The sequence below is a fragment of the Brienomyrus brachyistius genome, chromosome 6 (genome assembly GCF_023856365.1).
Source record: "Brienomyrus brachyistius isolate T26 chromosome 6, BBRACH_0.4, whole genome shotgun sequence".
In the NCBI taxonomy this organism is placed as follows: domain Eukaryota; kingdom Metazoa; phylum Chordata; class Actinopteri; order Osteoglossiformes; family Mormyridae; genus Brienomyrus; species Brienomyrus brachyistius.
Window position 1 is genome coordinate 17,362,481 of NC_064538.1, and position 21,867 is coordinate 17,384,347.

The 21,867-nt window shown below is 39.9% G+C and overlaps 1 protein-coding gene across 3 annotated transcripts; it reads right to left on the reverse strand.

The window, feature by feature from the left end:
• Positions 1–9,463: 9,463 nt before the first annotated feature.
• Positions 9,464–16,503, reverse strand: lrrc32 (leucine rich repeat containing 32). Of its 3 annotated transcripts, none has more exons than XM_049017445.1 (4): positions 16,118–16,503; positions 15,616–15,752; positions 14,721–14,811; positions 9,464–13,332 (listed from the first exon to the last, which is right to left on the reverse strand). In XM_049017445.1, exons 3-4 carry the CDS (start codon positions 14,805–14,807, stop codon positions 11,425–11,427), a joined length of 1,995 nt encoding a protein of 664 aa, XP_048873402.1. In that variant the 5' UTR covers positions 14,808–14,811; positions 15,616–15,752; positions 16,118–16,503; the 3' UTR covers positions 9,464–11,424. The 3 variants fall into 3 exon arrangements, with proteins under 3 accessions (XP_048873402.1, XP_048873400.1, XP_048873401.1); XM_049017443.1 differs by having other exon boundaries at positions 14,721–14,847; XM_049017444.1 differs by lacking the exon at positions 16,118–16,503 and having other exon boundaries at positions 14,721–14,847; positions 15,616–16,053.
• Between the last annotated feature and the right edge of the window lie 5,364 nt (positions 16,504–21,867).

Below are 21,867 nucleotides of genomic sequence, written 5' to 3' on the forward strand. Positions count from 1 at the left end.
TGTTTGCTCGACATAATGCCTTCTGCTGTCTGTTTTCTTTAAATGTTCAGTCTGATGAACATAAGTGTTAAGCCTGATAATAGCGTTATTCTCCTAAATGGCTGTTGGATTTTTATACATTTAAAACTTTGCCAAAACTTCCTGGCTTTCTTTGCCAAATTCTTGCCATCATGCATCTATAGTAAGAAAACTCTACTCATTCTTATAGCAGCCTAATAACAGTCCTGTATTAATGGGCAGCTTGTAGGTTTCCTTGGTTCGCTGTACTAATATGTGTGTTTTGTTAAACATTAATAAAAAACCCTTTGTGACTCTTTACTCATAAATCCGCAGTGATTCTTATCAGCATAATTTTTCTTGGCGTTCAAAACGCAAGCGCCTGTTAATGGTTTTTGTTGTAACATACTGGACTTGCACTTCCAGTAAGCAGCCTCACCTCACGTTCTATCCTTATAGGCATTACATATATTCTTGACATTTTCTTCTGGAAAATCAACCATGACTAGTTTGTTCAATTATAATTTTTTGTTCCTTTGCTGTGGTAGAAGTAGGATAAAGCACTTTGACATATGCGATTATATGCCACTATGTCGATTACGTTTGTTTTCATCGTCTATTTTTTTCATACAGTAATACAGATTGTTGTGGTTTATCCCTTACTTAACAGAATGCGTCTATCAGACAAATACTGTCGTGAAAAGTAAACTTGGTGCATAACTTTCATGTTGTAAACTCTGAAGAGAGTTACCATATTAAGCTATGCTGTTTTCTGTAGCCATACAGCTTGTTTTGTTGCTTGCAATCTGGCAGAGTACAATAGGATCCAGGGAAACATCTGTGTGTGTTTAGTGCAGACTGTAATTAAGATAAGGTGTTGTTTAAGGCTTTGCCCGTTGATCGTTCTCCAATACAGCACACCACATGACTTCTGAACAAGCAGCTAAGTGGGGTGGTTATGAACACTAGCTGTACTGGATTTGCTGTCATTTTTCTGTTGTTCCTGTGTCTGAGTCTGTGTCTTATTTTATCATGGGAGTTTAATGTCTTCCGCATTCACCAGCCCATAATATCTCTGAGACCCAGTACAGCCACTTGGGAAACAATAAATAATAATATTTTTTAAAGAATGACAGGGAAGCAGTGGAACAATTCATCCACCAATGGGGGAGCTGATGTTGAAATAGGGGGGGTCACATCAGGCCCCATATGTACACTAATGAATGTTTGTTCTTTCCCGGGGCGGTCTGAGGCACAGATCATGGGCCCGGGCAAACTCCCAGGAGAAAAGGCGGATCCGGCACTGCGTGCATGATGGGAAGAGATAGGCACCCATGAGTGATGATCAGGCAAGCCGCAGAAGCCAGTCTGTTTCACGTCTGGGGAGCACAAGTGTGTGTGCGTGTGTGCGTGGCTCCGTGTTCCATTACCCCAGCCTCTGCATTCCACCCACGACTCATACTCCAGACTCAGACTTTAGGATTGTATATTCTGAGAGGGTGAATGGAGTACGCCCTTGTTTTAGTGCATCTGTCTGGTCTGACGAGTTGGGGGGGGAAAGGCACAGGAAATTCACTGGGTCGGTTCTGTTACTCCCAATGGGCGTAAGGTAAACACCACATGGTTCAGAAACGGTGTCAAGATATGGCATCTGAAACATTAACCCATTGCCACAAATGCAGTCACTTAACCATTTTTTGTATACAAACCAATCACTACCAAGACATTAAACAATGTGTGGCATGTAAAAACAGGTTGTAACAATGTTACTAAAACATTGTAGCAATTAACACATTGGCAAGAACCCAGTAAACATTCTTCCGTCATACAAATGTGCCCGATTATAAGTTAATCTTAAGGCCTTAAGCAGCCTGAGTACATTATGAGTCGGACATTTTCACAGCTTAGTCATAAACAGATGTAGAATTTCAGTAGAATCTATTTAAACAGCATATTCGGGTGCTATTAATTCTTTGTAATTTGAACTATAAAGCCAGCAGACATCTGTAAACAACGAGTCATTTTTATTGTGCTAAAATGTAGGACAGATTGTTTATTTTTTGCCTTGAGGGAGCTGGCTATTGTCCATTGTTCTCAGTGTACTTTTTTTAAATTTAATAAACACACTTGGTTTCAGAAAGTCAGACTTCAGGAACTATTTTTTTACTATTATTTGCTGTGTTTTTAAAAAAGTCTAGCGACTGGGAATCTGGACGCTCAAGATTCAAACAGCTCTTATCTATCAGTCTAAATTTATTTTCTCTTTAGTCTTGATAATTATTTTAAGTATGCACAGAGCTGAATAGCCAATGTGCTATATACAGGGTTTCTTAGGAGAGATTTCTGGGCAGTTCAGGTTCAGGATACTCCACTATCACCGTGAGTAGAATAAGCTGTGAGGTGGCACTGAGTCCCACTCTGGGTCCATGGGGTCAGGGGAGCAGACGACCCACCCTTCCAGCGCCTGCTCTTATCGCTGGCCACGTCGCAGATGTGCACACGAAGGGAACGAAAGTCAGAGGAAATTAAAGTTTTAGGTGGAGTGGCATGCAGTTATCAACAACATCTGCTTTTCGGTCTGGTGGGAGCTGTTTTTTTTAATTTATTTTATCTTCTGCCGAGTTTCCCTCCTTTAAATGGGCGAACGATCCAAAAACAGCCTCGATTTCCAGACAGAAGATTTTCTCTGCGTTTAGATCAATTTTTTGCTTGCTCAAGCTACTAAAAAAATATTATGTCGCATAAATGACTTTTCAGTCAGAAATGGATTGTTTTGTTTCTAATGTGTAGGGTGCTTTTTAATATAAATAATTCTTCATGTGGGAGAGTACACGGGAGTTTTGCCGGTGGTCCAAAACCCTCCCACTCCTTGGGCAATGCTCACAGGTGGGAAGAACGTCAGGTCAAGGTCTTTGGGGAATGGTTTTTTACGCAACCTGTCAGAACACGATGGAAATAGGTGGTTGGACTGTAAAGGAGGTCCGGTTGCACCACTCAGACCCTTAAAGTACAAGTCTGCTCTGTTTAGTATTTGGTGGCGTAGGAGTTGCTGTGGTATCTCTGTCCTTAGATATTGTAGGAATACGATTCCTGAAGGTGCACCGGGCAATTTCTATATCAGTGCGAATGAATTTCTGGCTTTAAGGAATTCTTGCTGCCGCCAGAATCAACAATCATGCCTGACGTTGATGAATCATTAATCATTTTTTGTAATATTGTACTGTACTTTGTCAGCATCTTCCAGCGAGAGTTAGGAAATTTGTGTGCTGTCCCCTGATATCTATATTGATGAATTCATGCAATTCTTTCTAGGTCCAGTGGAGTATTTAAAGTGGGCTTAGCATCGGACACCTGTCAAAATAGTGTGTCTTGAATAAAATGTGTTTCTCGGGCTGACGGCTAGGCACCAGAGCTCTGTATTGTATGTACGCCTAGTCTGAGCCTCTGGAGGTCGCGTCATGTCATGGAAGAAACATAAATCAACTGGCTGTGGGAAGCAGCCGCCTAATTGATTCCACTTGTGCTTGTAAACTCTGTAACACCATTTAACGGCAAGACGACTCAGTCAGGTTCTGAGATAAATGAGGATAATTCTCCTGCTTTAAATGTTAAGTATGTATCTCTCAGAAAACGACTATACCGTTGTTAAAAGTGGCTCAATCCATAAATAATTATAGTACACGTAGTTGTATTTTTTTTAAAAAAAGAAGTTAAAATATGTGCATTTCTGAAGTTTTTCTGTTCAAGTTCCAGGTAATTTTTGTTGTTGTTGTTGTTATTGTTGAATTGACGTAACGGTTAATTGTTATGCATTTTGAGAGTCCACCCACAGTTTCCAGTTAAACCAGCTATTCCAAAATAGACGTTTTCTACCATTGCCGAGTTTAAGCTAACGTAACATTACAAAATAAAAATAAGCTTCAATTTTAAGCTTGTCGTTATATTACAGCGGAAAAAACAGCGCCAAATGTTCCAGATTGAATCATATTAATTACGTACGTCTAAATGCTTAAGCAGATCTGACGCATAACAGAACTGCGACGAAAATACGTGTGCGTTTTTTAGAATTAGGAAACGAAATGGACGTATAAGTACGTTTAAAAACTTGTAAATCCAGCAGAAGGATGACTCGTTTTAGTGTTGCAAATACTGCAATTAACTATTACTAATAAGTAAACAGCCATAAACTACTGCAGATAACCATACAGGAACGTGTCTGGTTTGCCACTTCTGTCTCCCTTGCGATCGTCTCCATTAAACGCTAAAATGAAGATTGGCACAACGAGCAACTTGATGTTTGGTCTGGGAACATGTGCGGCGGGGTCGATGCCGGATAGTCTGTGAGGCGAGCGGGAGACTGTGGGCGGGCGGCGCGTCGATCCGCCGCCTGTTTACGCTGGCAGCCGTAAAGGCGATGGGGAAGTAAGGGGGCAGACAGACTAACCTTTGCAACACTGAGGGGACGTGAAACCTCGATGTCACATGCCTGGATCCATTCTCATGCTCCTGTTTAATTTATTAGTATCAGTATTTCGAGACAGTCAGATTAAATATATAATAAAGAAAAATCAGGGTTGGCTGAGATGTTGGATGATTAAGTAATACTTATAGTATGCGCAGAGCTGAATAGCCAATATGCAGTCATAATATATTGAATAAAAACGAATGTAGATTAGAGAGTAAAATAAACAAGTGAATATTATTTTTTACAGTATTATCACTCTTACTTGCACTCAGATAGGACAGATCTAACAAGGACCATTATTGCATTTTTTTTATTGCACAATGATTCACTGCTGAGTATTTTCATGCACTATTAAATATGTTGTTTGGCTTTACTTTACTCCTAAGAAAAACGACCATTACTGTGTTAGTGACTCTTATGTGTTCGTTCTGTTTGATTATCGTTTGGCCCATTTGTTTGGGAAAACTAAATGTCAGCAGACAGTTTCTGTTCAAAATTATGAGACTTGAAATACCATAAAAAGCCGGGGGGGGGAAGAAAAGAAAAGAAAAATGAACTCCAGCAGCTGGCGCCGGGGGTGTAACATCTTCTGGCCCATATTTCAATTAGCATTTTCTCCAGCAGCAGAGAGAGAAGGTTCCTCTTGGGAGTGATAAGCTAACTGGATATTAACCCTTAGCAGGCTTCTGGGGAAGCAGGCTGCATTCGCATAATGGGCTTTAGAGTCTAAACTAAGAGTAATACACTATTACAAATAATAGGAGGTTTGTCTAGTACAATAAATCTGCAGCCAAAGCAGAGATTCTTTTACAAAAGTCTGGCAGGTGCCTATGCTGAATTTACTACATATTACAAATGTTGCTTCCTGTGTCGGTAGTCACACAGTTGTCTTTATACATCAGGATATTTCTACAGTAATGTAGTGTTTTCTCCAGGGCCAGTCCGTGGTAAAGCCTCAAACCAACTGCCCTACGCCAAAAGCAGTGATGCTAACCACACCTTAAACACTCAATACTGTGTCTCTTATGATCAATACTCTTTTACAGCTGTGTCTCAGTAGGGTGCTAGGTGTGGATTTTAAAGGGTTTCTTTAACTTAATTTGGTTTATTCATTGGTAATTTCCCTGGTAGAAATAGTATCATGAAAGAGGGACACCCTAAAAGGGATGCCAGGCCATCACAGGGCACAAACGCATACACATTCACAGGCAATTTAAAGACACCGATTAGCGTCACTGTCTTTGGACTGCTATGTGTAATTGACAGAGGGGGAAATTTCAGGTTCCGAAAGTATGAATCCAGGCCAAGAGTTTGTTTCAACCGACCAGTTGAGTACTTTGTGACTCTTTATGCTTGGCTGGTTGGTTGAAATAAAATCTTGGTCTGGATTTGTACTTTCTGAACTTGAACTTTCCACCTCTGGAAATCTGAGTATTTGGAGAGGAAATCCAGGCAACACAGGGGGAGCATGCAAGCTCCACACACATACAGTAGAGTGTGTTTTATAAGGTCTGCCTCTTGTAATGCCTTCTGTTAGATTGTGTTATAATCCGCTATGGGGGGGCATTGTGGTTCTGGATTGTTGTCTCACACCACAGGGGCTGGGGGTTCCAATCCCACATCTGCTATGAGTGTGAGGAGCTTGCAAGTTCTTCCTCTTTCGTGCGGATTTCCTCTCATAATCCTAAAACATGCAGTGATGTAAATTGCCTGTAAGGTCTGCCGCATGTTGTAGTGCCATCGTATTGTGGATATTCCTCTGTCCTGTGCTGCCGGAGATAGGTTCCTGTGCTCTCTGCCCTGTGTTGCCTGGGATAGGTTCCTGTGCCTTGTGCTGCCTATGATAGGTCACTGTGCCCTCTGCCCTGTGCTGCCTGTGATAGGTTTCTGTGCCCTGTGCTGCCTGGGATAGGTTCCTGTGCCCTGTGCTGCCTTCGATAGGTCACTGCGCCCTGTGCTGCCTGTGATAGGTCACTGTGCCCTGTACTGCCTGTGATAGGTCACTGCGCCCTGTGCTGCCTGTGATAGGTCACTGTGCCCTGTGCTGCCTGCGATAGGTTCCAATCCACCCCACCCCCGACCCAGGATTGGATAAGCATTTGAGAGGTTGATGGGTTATAGTTTGCTGCTTCTTTCTAGAACATAAAATATCAAGGGAATGGGATTAAAGTGAGTGTTCCGTTTTTGTAATGGCGGTTTCCTTCTCACAAATCACTATAAACGTATTTGTATTGCATGCACTGATCAGCTAGTGGAAGATTTATTCTAGGCTATAGCTTATGTTTAGTAATTAGTATCTGTCACTGTTTACTGTTTGTACTAGATCAAGGAAAGGAAAATGGTTTATTAGAGCAGAGCATGTATATTGCATTTGGTTACCAAGGTTATCAATAGAAATGTCTCTGTTGGTCAATTTTTAAAGCACCATCTATAAAGCCAGGGATGCCCTAAAAGCTTATATGTCATGGTTCAATCTGATTACAGACAACATGTCAAGTGTGTTGACAAACATAGAGCCAGAATGTTAAATCAAATCAAGGTACTGAGATCTGCTTTTTCTCAACTGCAGCTGCTGGTGTTGGAAGGGTAGTTAATTAAAATAAAAAACTGTAATAAAAAACATGCTATGTTACGTGCCTACGCAAGACCTGGAGCTCTGACGGCAGACTTGTTTCTCCTTTGCTCTGATTCTTTTTGATGTGCACCTCGCAGGGAGTTGTCAGCTCATATCGTACGGAGTTTAGGGCTTTTAGACTAGAAGGATGTCGGTTCAAGGACTAGAGCTGACAGATTCTGCTGTACGCTTGCAGAGATTGCTCCGCCTTCTGTTGTGGTTTTATTAAAACTTTGTGTGGTCATACTTGGGCTCAGCCAGGAGAACCACAAATCATGGGTTTTCTTACTCATCTTACTTTTTGCAATAATTAGCAGCTACTTAACCACACAGCAATTTTTAAAACATCAATTTAGTCTTATCTCAAACCTCCATCTCTGGCTTCCTCTGAGATATGGTCCTCTGAGTCGAACTTGTGCCAGACAAGGAAAGGCCTCTGTCGCTCCAAATCAAAGCTGAATGGAGATGCTATCACACATACATTAGTGTCCAAAATTGTAGAAACTCTTCCAATTTTTAGATATTGCAGAACTTTATTCAACTGTTGTGTTTTGCTTGTTTAATTATTCAGTGTATATTTCAAATATCATACACTAAATGATTAAATAAGTAACTGGAGCAACAGTTGAGTGCAGTTCTGCAATCTCTAAAAATTGGAAGTGTTTCTACAATTTTGGCCACTAATGTATGGGACCAGATCTCTGTCATGATTTACATACCCCACATCTCCAAACTCTGGTTTCCATCAGTGAAACATTAACATTTATGTAGCCTTAATGTTTTGATTAAGCACATTACTAACACGAGATGGGCTTTGACAAAGTCGGGCGGGGGGCTTTTTCATCCATGACCTAGACATCTAGGCATTTCCTCCGAGTGTCCAGTTTTTCTATTGGTGCTTCTGCCAGCCGCCTTTTTGGACAGTAGGTTCCCGCGGCAACCGGGTTCATGGAGGGCCTGTGAATCACGTAGGCTTAGCCCGAGTCCTTCAGCATGTTAAACTAGCCTGTAAAAACCCCCGCTCCCTGGGGAGTGCATAGGCGATGGAGTGGGTCTGAGTAGTGACTGACTGCCCCCCCCACCACACACACACACACACACACTCCTCTGATGAAGGTTTTCTGAGAACAGCCCATTTCGTTTTCCATTTGTGGACGTAGAATAAAACCCTGAGAATGTTAACTTGGACAGCCTTAAAAGACGCCTACTGTACCTTTTGCGTTTATTCATAGCAGTATTTCTAAACTATGACATAATTTTAAAAACAACCTGACACTTTCCCAGTCTGCATTAATCATTAAAACTAGAAATATTACTCCTGTACAGTGCAGCATTCACTGGAACTGGGTTAATTAAGAGTGGGGCTTCTATTGCTTCATAAAATACACTATTGTAATTGTTGTAATAACTGGAAAAAGTAGAAACTGGATGGGGGAAAAAACTATTCTATAGCTTCCCAGAGTATTCTAAGTAACAGTTGACCTGTAATGCTATTAGAAAATCCTTAACATGTAAAAGAGAAAGTTGTTCCTGAATTAGCTACTGAAGGAACGATGATTATTTACTTCGAAACCTTCATAAAAATGTCATGGAGTTGGAATCTGTATTTTTGATTGTGAATGGTGTCAAGTTTCTTTTCATCTTTCATTTGAAATATCATGTTGCCTTGGAAATTTCTTTTAAGACAGACATGCTGGCAGTCATGAAGACCGCCATTGTACTTCTGATTCCTCATAGACAATAACACACTTTTAAGTGTGGTTGTCTGCATGTTTCTTGCAATTTTCACATCTTTCCATAAATAAACACAATCAGCACATACCAAGCTTTCAAATTTCAGTAATCACCTTGGGAAAATTCATTTCACTTCATGAAGCAAAAGGTGCCGGAGGGTGAAGACTGTTACTTGGTATCCGTGCCAAAAAAAATAGTCCTTTTACCGAAACATTGAACTCGTTCATCTCTCTGGTCTGATGTACGTCAGCCCTAACCTTAGCCGAAGATTTGATGTGTTCTGGGGTCTTTCCTGCAAATCTGCATCCTGTTTTCGGTTGTCAGAAGGGTTTTGTTGTATCTTTGCCAGCCCAGCATATCCCAAGCTTTTTGTTATAAAAATGGAGGAAGGTTTTTTTTTGTGTTAGACTCGGCTCTATCTTATAGCAGACACCCCATGTCCAGAGGAAAATGTAACGCCATCGAAGGCATTATCTTCAGAGACCACTTTATGGACTGTTTTCATAGGTCTTGTCAAAGACACATGTCAAACACAGTGGGACAAAATTGTCATCTTCTAGTCTGTGGCACGACATTTGTTGACTAGTTTAGAGTCTATCCTTGTTTGTTCTACCCATTCAAAAACCCCACAAGCCAAAACAGCAAACCAATGCTTGGGTACAGGGATAATTTACTTAAGAAAAGGTACAAAACATATAAATATATAAACAGAATATATTTTACTCTAAAACGTACATTTCCATGATAACACATCCTTCATATAGTTACAGATTAAAGCAGAACATACAAGCTAAGGCAGACAATGAAAGCAGGTTCTCACATGGTGCGGGTGTGTAATTATATTGATTATTATTGAATATTCTTTTTTAGTGACCCAGTCAGATAGTTGAGCATCAGATACTGTATACTGTGAACAGACAACATTAAGATATCGAAGTGCACTGGCTAATGTATATTTTTTCTCAAATAAATGCCTATTAATATCTACAAGAAAGGGAGACACTCTTTCTAAAGGAATCTCTGTTCATCCGAACTTAGTAACACGTCTAGATAATTTCCACTATCATTCTTTGAGTCAATTTTGTTTTTTGTTTTTTTTTTTGCTTCAATATTCCGAATATGGCAATACCGTGTCATATTTCCATTATCAATCCGGCAAATATAACTGTATAATGTTTGAAACATTATTTCTTGGAAATCGGATACTTTGACAGTTGAAAGAATTACAGCAAGGGTTGGGCTCTGAACAGGGCTTACAGCACATCGATATCCATGTCAATACATAGTGTTGATAATTAGTCGTACAAATCATCCCTAAAATGCAAAACACAGAGGAAGAGGAACAACGAATGAAACGAAAGAGGCATTCTGGGAGAAATGCATTATTCTGGAGTTTGAGTGATATGAAGCAGATCGCACCTATAAACCTGAGTGCCTACAGACCTTACTCTGGCTGTGGTTTACTCAGACAGCGACTTCGCATGCCAGGTAAATTCCCCACAATAGAACACAGAGTACACTTTGTGCTTACAATGCTCATTCATTCCCCTAAACAGTTTAAATGTGTGGAATTAAGCGCCATTAAGTGCCAATTTGGTTTCGGCAAAAGTGTACTGTCTATCCTTTCTTTTTTACGCTTACTAATCTCTGGAATCATTTAATTGATCAAAACTCTGCCTTGCCAGATGACTCACGGCACTTTCATGTAAGGAAAAGGGTAACCTCAAAACTGCGGGTATATGTAATACACGTCTGCATCAGGAAATCCGCATTCCTGGAATGCACACTTTGAATCGCACATGGTCATTTAACACAGACTTCGGCTAAATGAGTCCATAATGCTTGGACAACAACAGGAAAACTATCCACAGTGCAGTACAAGCTGTGAAAACATCCATCCATCTTCCAGCTGCTGGGGCAGAGGGGACGCTGGCGCCTATCCCAGGCAGCATAGGGTTCTACGCCCTGAACAGGATACCAGTGCTGTGAAAACGTCACATTTTTACACAGGTGTCCTGACAGCGACATCTTCCTGTTTTGGCCCGACCATAGCTCAGCCTGTGACACATTTTTCTGTAAATAGATGACAAAATAATACTCACTGTTGTTGTTCCATAGGAATTACACAACGATGAAAATACACTATATATTTGCATATATGGGCTATGTTTCAAGTCTTTTAATTTCTGTTGTGTTGTCATTTTATTGCTTGCTCTGTGATATCTATCTGAAAGTCTCACCATAGTATGACAGATGGTCTTTGTGACAAGTTGTCACAATATCATATACCTACAATTCATAAAACACAAGCATAGCTCAGTTACAATTATTAAAGTGCAAAATATTGACCTACTTTATCAAAAATAAGACTATAATAATGTAATCCAGCCACAAAATATATTTTTTGAAATTATAATTTTGATTGCAAAGCATAACTGTACATTTAAGTTATTTCCTGCAAATCAAGTAATAATACTTTTTTTTTTGCAGCTGACGATGCAATAGTTAAATTAAAATAAATTTTACCAATGGTCTACCCACACTGAGCACTTCACGTAGCAATACTCCATTTAGTCTAGCATATGGTACTTTTTTCTGTTTCTAGAATGGTTTATCATGCCTTATAACTTCCTCTTAGGCGGTATGCCCGAGTGTGGCATATTTTGGACAGAAGGACCAGGACTACCACCAAAATCAGAGACAAGGTGATGATGATGATGATGATGTACACGATTTTTTGGTCCACTGTCGCGCAGTGCTCCTGTGATAATCTTGCAATGTTTATCTCAATGTGTTTGGAGTCCTGGGTGTATTGACACATCACAGTAGCAATGTCAGGGATGTCCACAGTGGATTTCTGGACCATCTGCAGGAACCTCAGGCTGTTACAGCAGTTCAGAGGGTTGGATCCAAGATAGAGTTTTTTCAGCGTTTTTCCCAACATCTGCACTGTGTTGTACTCCAGTGTGATGAGACTATTATTCTGAAGGTTTAGGGACTCAATGGAAGACTCTTTATTCCATATTGGGAGAGCAGTCAGGTTATTAGTGGACACATCCAAATTTTGGAGGCAACTCAAGCAAGACAGGTCATAGTTTAGCATCTGGAGCTGGTTCCCCCTAAGGGACAGGTAAGTCAATGATGTTTCCAAGCCAATATAAGCATTCTTGTCAATCTTTATGCCTGCATTATAGGATAAATCCAGGACCTTCAATCCACTTCCGGAGAAAGCATACTGGGGTAAAGACTGCAGGCTGTTTCTTGTCAGATATAAGTAATGCAGAGTTGAGATGTTGGATAAAATAATGCAATCACTTTCCTCCAAATCCTGCCTTTTTGGGGGAAGATCACAGATTTTTAGGAGGTTCTCTTGAAGGTGAAGGTCTCTTATGCTGGGAAGTCTGTGGAAAATGTAGGAATCCTTGACACTGAGTGAGTTGGCCTGCAGATAAAGCTCCTCTAAGGACTGGAGTGTGTTTTCTCCAAAGGAGAGATCCTGAAGGACATTAAAACTCAAATCGAGGATCTTCAGGGAATTTAAAGGACTATCTTGGTCAATGTAGAATGCCTCCATGCAGCTGTTACTTAGATTTAACATCTCCAGGGATGCCATGTTGTTAAAAAAAGACGTTGGGATACGTTTAATTTGATTATAACTCAAGTCAAGGTATCGGAGTTTTGTTAAATTATTATACATATTTTCAGTGTCATCTGTGAATCTACTTTCATCATTGATCATGAACTCTGTTTGCTCTGCAGTGAACATAGTGTTAACGCCAGTCAGAAGGTTTCTGGATAAATCAAGATATATTAGCTTGTTTCTTCTTGGGAGAAAAGGAAAGTAATGTATTTTGTTTTCCCTAAGGTCAAGATACAAAAGTTCATACTCACGGTCCCAGTCCCTAGTCTGAAATGACTCCATGCTGTTTTGACTCAGGTTTAATGTCTTTAGTTGCAAAAGGTTAAAGTCAGTGATACAAGTGATAGAGTTCATGGACAAATCAAGCTCAGAGAGATGTGGCATCGAGTTAAATGCTCCTCCCTCAATCTCAAGGATGACATTATTGTGAAGATCAATGTTCCTCAGAGATTTTGATCTGAAAAAGGTGTTGTTTGTGATTTTGGTGATGCTGTTACCCTCAAGTGAAAGATTCAGAAGTGCTGGGGCATCCTCCAAGAAATAATCAGTCATGCCTGTGTACAAGCCATTGCCTGAAAGATCTAGTTTTTTCACGGAGGAGAGAGGCCCAACTGGAGTCCTTGACAACGCAATGATATACAAATCATTTCGGGAAAGATCCAGAACCTGAAGATTTGTCATGTTTTCAAAAAGGCCTGGCTGAATGCACTGAATCTTGTTTGAGTGCAGATTGAGACGGTGAACCGAGGTGTAGGAGGACATGAGTTCTTGCGTAAGGTTCTGGAGAAGGTTGTATGAAAGGTCCAACTCATGTATGCCAGGAGGTAGCTCTCTAGGGATGGTTTTCAGATTCCTGCTTGTGCAGTTTGCAACCCTGTCAACCTGCGCAAAAAAAGTGGCAAAAAAGTAAGAAACATATAGCTTATGCTAAGACCTCTCACATGCAGCCAGATAAAGTTTCACTTATGTTTTCCTTACAGAAAAATCAAGCAAAACAAAAAACAATCACATTAATGAATCTAGCAACAGAGATTCCTAAATACACAAGAATGTTGCCATTATGTTCATTCTGGCTTTTCCTAGCACACTAAAATATCAGAATAAAGGGATTTGCTTTAAGAGTCTTGTGCAAACTAGGCAATACCAAAGAACTGATGTTCAGTCAACAAACAAATAAGAAATACAAACACGATTACTGTTACTGTTTTTCCTGCAAACACGCTAAGAAACAGGAAGTTCAATGTGATTCCCCGATTTTATTGGTCACAGATGCTGTATGCCTCCAGCTATATGTGAAATAAATGAGGTTATATCAAGCCAAACGTTGTACTTCCATCATTTTCTAGACTCTTAGAAAAACAATTTCAGCACAGGCAGCAGATTATGGACTTCTTTTACAGACAAAGCACCCTGTGTAAAGTCAGGTCCAGATTAATACCTGAAGGAAAGAACATTCCTTTCTGCATAGCAGTCCCAGGACTTGGGTTTTAACTCAATCCATTTGGTCCAGAATGTGGAGGCACTTTATCCAAACATGCACCATGGGTAGCAGCCAAAACACATTCATCACCATGAAGGTGTGCAGCCCAGACTACCACACATTGCCGTTTTACTCATGTCAGAGCCCATCAAAAGCCATCCCACTCCCTACACTGCATGGACCATAGGGCGAATTACGTGCACCTTAATGCAGCCTTAAGCACTACAACTCAAATTTCAAAAGTCAGCATATGGCATTGTCGTGTGCTCACATATCCTCTTTCCAAGAAAATTCCCCTCACAAACACCCTTGCTGAAGTAAAAGTGTGTAAAACACGTTAGTGATGGTAGCCATGGCTACAGGCGGAAATTACATTCCATGAACTGACTGCAAATATTGCATTTTTTATTCTATATAAAAAAGACAAGAATAAACACATAAGGAAATTATACTGTGATGTATTTAAAAATAAAAATGTTTACATGTTTTTAATTACATTCATAAGAGCACAAAAATACGAAAAGGTCATTTTTATTAAGAAAACCGTTAAATCCTTTTCTGGTATTTTTTTTTCCTGTACAACCCGTGTTATTATTAAATTACATTTAATGATGCTGTTTATAATGATCAAAGTTCAGTACTGCTGCCTCCAGTCTGACATAGAAGATTCTCACAACTTCCCACAACAGAGGAGGTGGGTAGAGTGAAACGGTTCCTCCGTGAAGGTGTGTGAACGTGCGCCCGATTTCAGCCATCCAGGTGCAGCTCACCTCTCGGTGCGGTCACTTACCACTCGGCAGTGGGTGACCGGCCAGGGACGGTAGGTGGCGGTGACTCCGTTTATAGCAGCCAACAACATCCAGAGGTGGACTCCCATTGTGCTGCGGAGGAAGTAGAAGGGGACTGAGCACTGTCGACTGTGCTCAGCAAGAGTAGAAATGTGGGTTATGATTCAACACGTGCATGACTTCCCTCCAAGAACCGGAGCAGCCTAAATCATTATCACACGCACATAACTAACGCTGTCAGAGCTTGGTGAACAATAATTATTGCTGTTTCTTTGATATGTTTTAATGATATGTTTGATATGTTTTAATACTGATCCAGTAGCAGCCCACAATTTATTTAAATAGATTGTTTACATTTTAGGGATTAATATTCTCTTAAAGTACCCCAGTACCAAAAGTGAAAACTTCAACTAACTTGAACATAAGAACGCTTGTTTCCCACACATTAAAAGGGGGGGGGTGGCTTTAACTATTAGTATCTAAAATACCTGCAATAGTTCTAAACGAAAACGCACTAATACTCGCACTACATTGTTACCTTTTACAATAATATGCTGTTTAATCACACCTGTAAGTATCACAGAGAATTAAATCTGTCACTCACCAGGTCTCATTTTGCACCGATCTATTAGTCCGTTCTAGTCGCAAAACTATAATTTATTACCTTCAAAGTTAATTTAATAATTAATAAATGAATAAGGGCACTATTAATTGATAAAACGAATAGGCAATACGTTCAATATAGAACATGCATTTCCCCGTAATGTCTTCTCGATCGTATAGATAAACACAAGCAAACTTCGTAATTTTGCTTGTATTTTAATCAATAATAATATAAACATGCAAACCGCATGGTCTAAATCACTATCAAACCTTTAAAATGGACTCACGGTTTACCGTTTTTTGCAGGTATTACTTTGGCCAGCCGAGTGAAGCGGTCATGTCGCTCTTGATGCGCCCTGACATCCCGAGATCCTGAGAAATTGCCTCTTGTGCCGAGCACCTCTCAGCTGCATTCGCCAGCTAAACGCATCCTGTGGGAATTTCCTGCATCATTGTTTTTTCCATTTTTTTTCGTACTTCTTTCTACAATGCCTTATTTGGAACCGATGTGTCCCACTTCTCCCTCTCCCTTTGCAGTGAGCAACGTACGAAACACGGTCCCTATTTTGATCTGGCAGTACACCCGTGAGTCTACACTTTTGTAGTATGAGGTTTATCTGATTCATCGATAGCTCAGATTCTTATGTCAGTGCTATAAGGTTGTAATATATAATCTGTGAAACTTAACAGTGGATTGAAACTGACGAGTACTGAAATAGCTATTAGTGTTTAATAACTAACATGATGTATGCAGTGCAAAAGCCTAGTAAAAGATGTGAAGGCACATGCAACATACCTGGCAGAAGAGGCAGTGTTGATTTTCTATGCAATTTGCTGTCCACTTCAGTTTCCCTATATGTAGATAACTGGGCTGGGAATTACCCACAGATGAGAAAGCGGGATTCCCAGTTCAATCCTCATGGATTCGAACTCTAAGAAATTCCCCTTTTTTCTTCAGGATTATGCAGATGAAAAATAACATTTAAACGGATGATGTTATTTTTAAAAAGAACATATTCATAAACCGATCGACAGGACGCAACGATTTTGTTTCAAGCATAGTAGCCTACCTTAAAAGTGGTATAAGTACTATAACAAAATAATACAAGCAGTTCAATACAAGCATGAAATTAAATGAAAGTGAATATTCAGTATAGGCCTATATATACACACACGCTACTCTGCATCGAAGTAACATTTATTTTGAATTCTTGTAACATGAAGAGGAGACTTCTGAGCTCGTAAAATTCTTACTATAAAATACAGGAAAATGTCTCCCTCTTGTGAGTAAAATCGTTGAGCAATATATAGACACGGAATGATTTTTAAATTTTTGTATTTCAAATCACCGTTTATAAGGGTTGCCAACTCCCACGTATCTGCCGTGACATTCACGCTTTCAGACTCAGACACGCAAAAAATATATATTATTCCATTATGAACCTAAAATTACATCAAAGCCACTGGGGTAGTTTGCAAAAATGCATGCAAATGCGTGTTCAGCCTTGTCTCGAATTGAATATGTCACTCCAGCCAGCTGACCAAATTTGGCAACCCTGATATATATGATGTTCGAGCTGAAGACAGTCAACATTTTAATTTCCTGTTTAGAGCTCATTCGTCATTTACAATCCAATGTCTTTTTTCTCTTCCCATTTTATGATGTCTAAAATGAAAGGCAGATGTTACCTTTAAAACTCCTCAACATTCTGACCATTTTAAAATAATTGAAATCCATCTATATTTCCATCTTCCGATCGCATATCCAGTGCAGAAAAGATGTTTTAATATATGCAAGGCAAAACTAGGTGGATAATACACTACTGTGAAACAGACCATTTGCATACGAAGTGCATGTATATTCATCTGAATTCATCTGAAATCAAAGAACATTATTTTCCCGCGTCGATATGATAACATTGCACATGACGTCACGGGCGGTACCATCCACAAAGGCCATCATCCGCCATTTTGGTGCACCGTTTATCGTCTGGTATTACCCTTTGTGTGTACTGTCCTTGCTCGTTTGCTGCGTCATGGTCAAATCAGCAGCCCCAGAGTGGTTACACAGCATCTCGAACGCGAAACATACTGACACGAACCTTAACAGAGTTTGCAGGGATCTTTTTTGTAATTAGTAAGAATAATGCTAAAATTGCTAGTGTTTCTCTTTGTTAGGTTGTGTAGATATTAGTACTGATCTTCTTTAGTTGTTGAACATTTTTTTTTTTAGCATACTAACACTACTGTATCTCATGATACCCGTTATGTTTTTAGCTGTGGCGAATGATGTAATATAAAATAATCTTATGTATTTTTGTGCCACATGATTTACATTATATATATTTGACAATTTATGACATAAAATTGTTTTTTTTTTTAACGACGTGAAACATATTCTAAAGGCCATTCTTATCCTTTCACGTTTGGCAAACCAGCCAGTATGTATTACAGAGACAACATGGGACACATCAGTCTGTCAGCATCACAGACATAGAGAGAGAGGAAAGTAGAATGAAACAACTCCCATTTGCTCCTCTGGGGTAACTTGGCAACTCTTGCACTTGCAACACTTTCTTTCCCATCCATTTTGGCAGTTTAATGTACCGCTGTTGTATATACATTTTTGTGAAGCGGTGATTGCAATTTCAGAATTGCCACCCCATTCGCTGGATGAGCCTTTTGCAGAAGTATCTCCCTCACTATATCAATAGTAGCTATGCAACGTGTTGTTTTGGCTTTTTCCACAGAGAGCAGATCTCTCAAATTAGGGTAGATAATTGCATTAACCGAAATATTGTGTCTGATTTAATTATTCTTTTTGACAGTAAAATCATTATTTGATGCTTGTGCAACACTGGTAACAAATTGCAAAACATTTCTGTCACAGCCAGGAGCCTTGCTAGTGCTAAGATGTTCAAGGATTAGCGCTGGTTATGAAACTGAGAGCATGGTTGTTAAAGCATCTGAGCTGAACAAATCATCTTGGGCTCGTTTGAATACATTTGGGGCTTCAGCCCCCAAGGCCCCAGCCTAGCAACGGCTCTGATGGCAGCTAATGACATTTCTGCCTCACAACCCTCATCTCCCATAGTTGAATAATTAGTGGTGCGGTAAATGAGGTTGAAGGGGTGGTTCTGAATGATTCAGGCGCACAGACATGGATGGGGCCCCTGAATCATACCTGCAGTCTAGCGGTGGGTGTTCAGGTTAGCTTTTGTCAAGGGGTCCAGAATTTCTAGGTTCCCAGGAGTACTGCAGAGCTTTTATCACATCTACATGTGAAACCGAAGCATTCCCTGTATTTTCAAGCAGAGAAAAAATGCTGTGAGCAGCTGTTTCCCCATGGAGTTTGGCGAAAGTCTTTTTTTTTTCTTCAAAAATGAAACCTTTACCCATAAAAAAAACTAAACTTGTCAAACTGGTTCGCAGCGAAGGTGGCTTGTTGACATAATGAAATTTAGGCTTGAGATTTTCCATTGACACATTCAAAATTCAATATTAATGAGATGCGCACGTGAGCTTTAAGGCACAGGCTTTCCTGGACTGAGGTCCTGGGGCCTCCACTAAAAAAGGGCCCTTAACTAGCCTTGTTCAATAAAATTGTAAACCTGGAGTTGCCACCCATCCTGCATTTTACAGGATCATCATGTGGGGCTGCAGCCCACAAGTCCCCAGGCGATAGCTGATGACGCCTCTGCCTCACAAAACTCGGCTCCCACAGTTGTACAATTAGGGTAAGTTGTGCAACTCTCAGATGCTACCATTCAAAAGAACAGTAGGTGGCACTAAATATGCAGTTTTACTTATTGCTTGTAAAACATTTGTATAAAACACATTTGTATAAAGTGTACAAAACATACAGTGAAGTACAGTACATAATTCATGATCAACCATGTTACTGGTTTATGTTTTGTTTTAGAGTTTACTCTTTTTACATGTAAAAATTTACTGTAGCCCTGGTGTGTAGTACAAAACAAATAAACAGCCTACACCCTCTTAGAAAATAGTAGGAGGGCCTTGACATGGCATATTTATTTTTGTATATCTATGTTGTCTTACCTGTAAAAGCTGTTTTTAAAGTCTCAGACAAACACTATTTTGTTTCACTGTGTGTCTGTATATTTCAAAATGATAGTACAGTAAAATTGTACATTTTATTATATAGTTTTGTTTTAAACTAGAGATTCCAAAAAGTCTGCTACAATCATAAGCTTAAAATTCGTGAGCTGTGAAACTCTCAGGTGCAATTATTCGAAAAAAACAGTAGGTGGCACTATACATGCAGTTTTACTTAGTGCTTCTTAAGCAGCATTTTAACCGTGCATGGAATGTATTATGTTCTAACCATTGAGTATTTTCCTTATTCGTTTTAAATACATTCAATAACTTTAGCAATACAGTACATAAATCTATTTTCTGAAACCGCCTGTCAGGTTCAGGGTTGCAGGGGGTTTATGAATTTCTTCTGATGTGAATTCCTTTAATAAATTGATGTATTTGTACACTTGGAACTTCTACAGAGTGAGTCTTTGCAATTTATCCTTTAGTATTCCATTCAAATCCATGCCATTGTCACTGTCACTAAAATCTGTTGAAGAGCTCGTCTTCTTGCTCTTTCCATAGAACATAGCTGTGCTCATTTTTCTGAATGGAACAAATAAGAATCATATTTATGTTGCAAGTTGCAATTTCTGCAAATTATTCCAAATGAATAGCTCCCCATTGCATCACAGTGGGGAAATATGTTTGTCACACCTGCCTGTCAGTAATTAATCAGGAAACTGACCCTGCTCCGGTTTGGGTTCAATTGGAGCCCCACCTTATTTAGGCAGATCGGTGACCAGTGTTCACTGCTTGTTCATCAGCATTGCTCCTGGACTCAGTAGCAACCTTCCACAGAGGTGTTTTATTTTGGAGCTAATCGGTGTAGGTCAGTTTTCTCCATGTCTGTCAGTAGCCAGCAGGTACTGGTTTGGTGGGCTGGATTAGCTTGAGCTTCGTGGTCCTTGACTGGCATTTGGCCTTGGGATTCTTTGGTTAGCCATTTTTTGTGTTGGGACTTCATGATCCCAAGTGGCCGCCTTTCCACGGGTGGTGTGTTGTGTTGTCTCCACCCTGTTTCTGGGATTCTGTTTTGGGTTTTGTGTTCTTGTCCCTGTTGCTTTTAGATTGCTGGTTTGGGTTCTTCAGTCCTCTGCAGATGAGTCAACCATCTATTTCACCTCATCCTGGGGCTGTCCACCCAAACAGTGGCCCAAATCCCCATGGTTCCCTGTTTCCAGCTCTGTTGGGGCTATTGGTTGGGGGGGGGGGGGCAGGGAGCAGAAGACCTGGCATGTGGGGTGGGCACTCTGGGGTGAGATGTTCTGTCATAGGTCTCATGGCATGAAGGCTAATATGTGACATTACTGTAATTCCAGTGTAGAACTTGCCATATGGCATCATATTCTTTAATGTAAAATTTACTGTAAAAGTTTGTATTTAACTTATCAAATTTGCAGCAAAAATCAGTATGCACAGGAATCTGTTTCGAGGCACAATTTACGTAGTGTCTTCTGTCTGAGGGAGACCTGGAGAAGGAGTTGCTGAGGGAGTTTCAAATATAATATGACGTACAGACACCACAGTTGAGCACTTTAAGGACTGTCCTTTTAATTACACTCATGCGCTGCACAACTCATTTTGGTCCCGCAAGATTATAGTGGAACTGAAAATTTCCTGTCACCTAGTGACTTTGTAGCACAACGCATTCCTTACGTGTTTGTGGTGATACTGGTCTATACAAACCTACTACTGTTAGGTCGTATAAAGCATACAATTATGTACAGAACATAATACATGATAATCAACTATGTTACTGGTTTATGTATTTACTTTCTATCATTGTTTTAGAGTATACTGTTTCTACTTGGTGTGTAGCACACCATACCATCCAATTTTGTGTAAATAGTAGGCCTAATTATGATGATGGCATGAAGAAATTACCTAAAGATGTATTTCACAAGATGTATCCGGGTCGTTAAGACATGACTGTACAACAATTGAATATGTTGCATTTTATTTCTGAATAACAAGGAAGTGAAGCGAAATGATATGTTGCCATACTTTAACACCGTACCATTGACAATTAATTAATTCTATGAGAGGAAGGTACATTACCTGACTCATGCGGGACGACGATGCAACTATAAGGTCAAATAAATATTTCATAGAAATATTTCATATAAATACCACATTGGATCTATCTGGAAGAGGCAAAGTAGATGCACAAATAAAAACAAGTAGCGATATAAGGTAATTATCTATAGGTAAATAAAAAGCGGTTGCATTAACACATAGTCATTGTTTGGATAAGTGAACTGGAGCCGATGCATTTTGCATGAAATACAACGGAAAGCAGGGCCCCTGCATATTTTATTTATGTTTATTACTCACAGGCTTAGTCTTCCCACATGCCCTGATTAGCCACGCGCGCGGTGTCACCGCTGTCCCGCCCACACGACAACAATGACGAGTGGGAATCTAAACAAAAAGGCGTCACGT

Coding starts and splice junctions, on each gene's coding strand:
- lrrc32 (XM_049017445.1), bottom strand. CDS start 14,807: ATGGGAGTCCACCTCTGGATGTTGTTGGCTGCTATAAACGGAGTCACC. Junction 13,333..14,720: donor CGGTCACCCACTGCCGAGTG/GTAAGTGACCGC, acceptor TTTTTTGCGCAG/GTTGACAGGGTTGCAAACTG.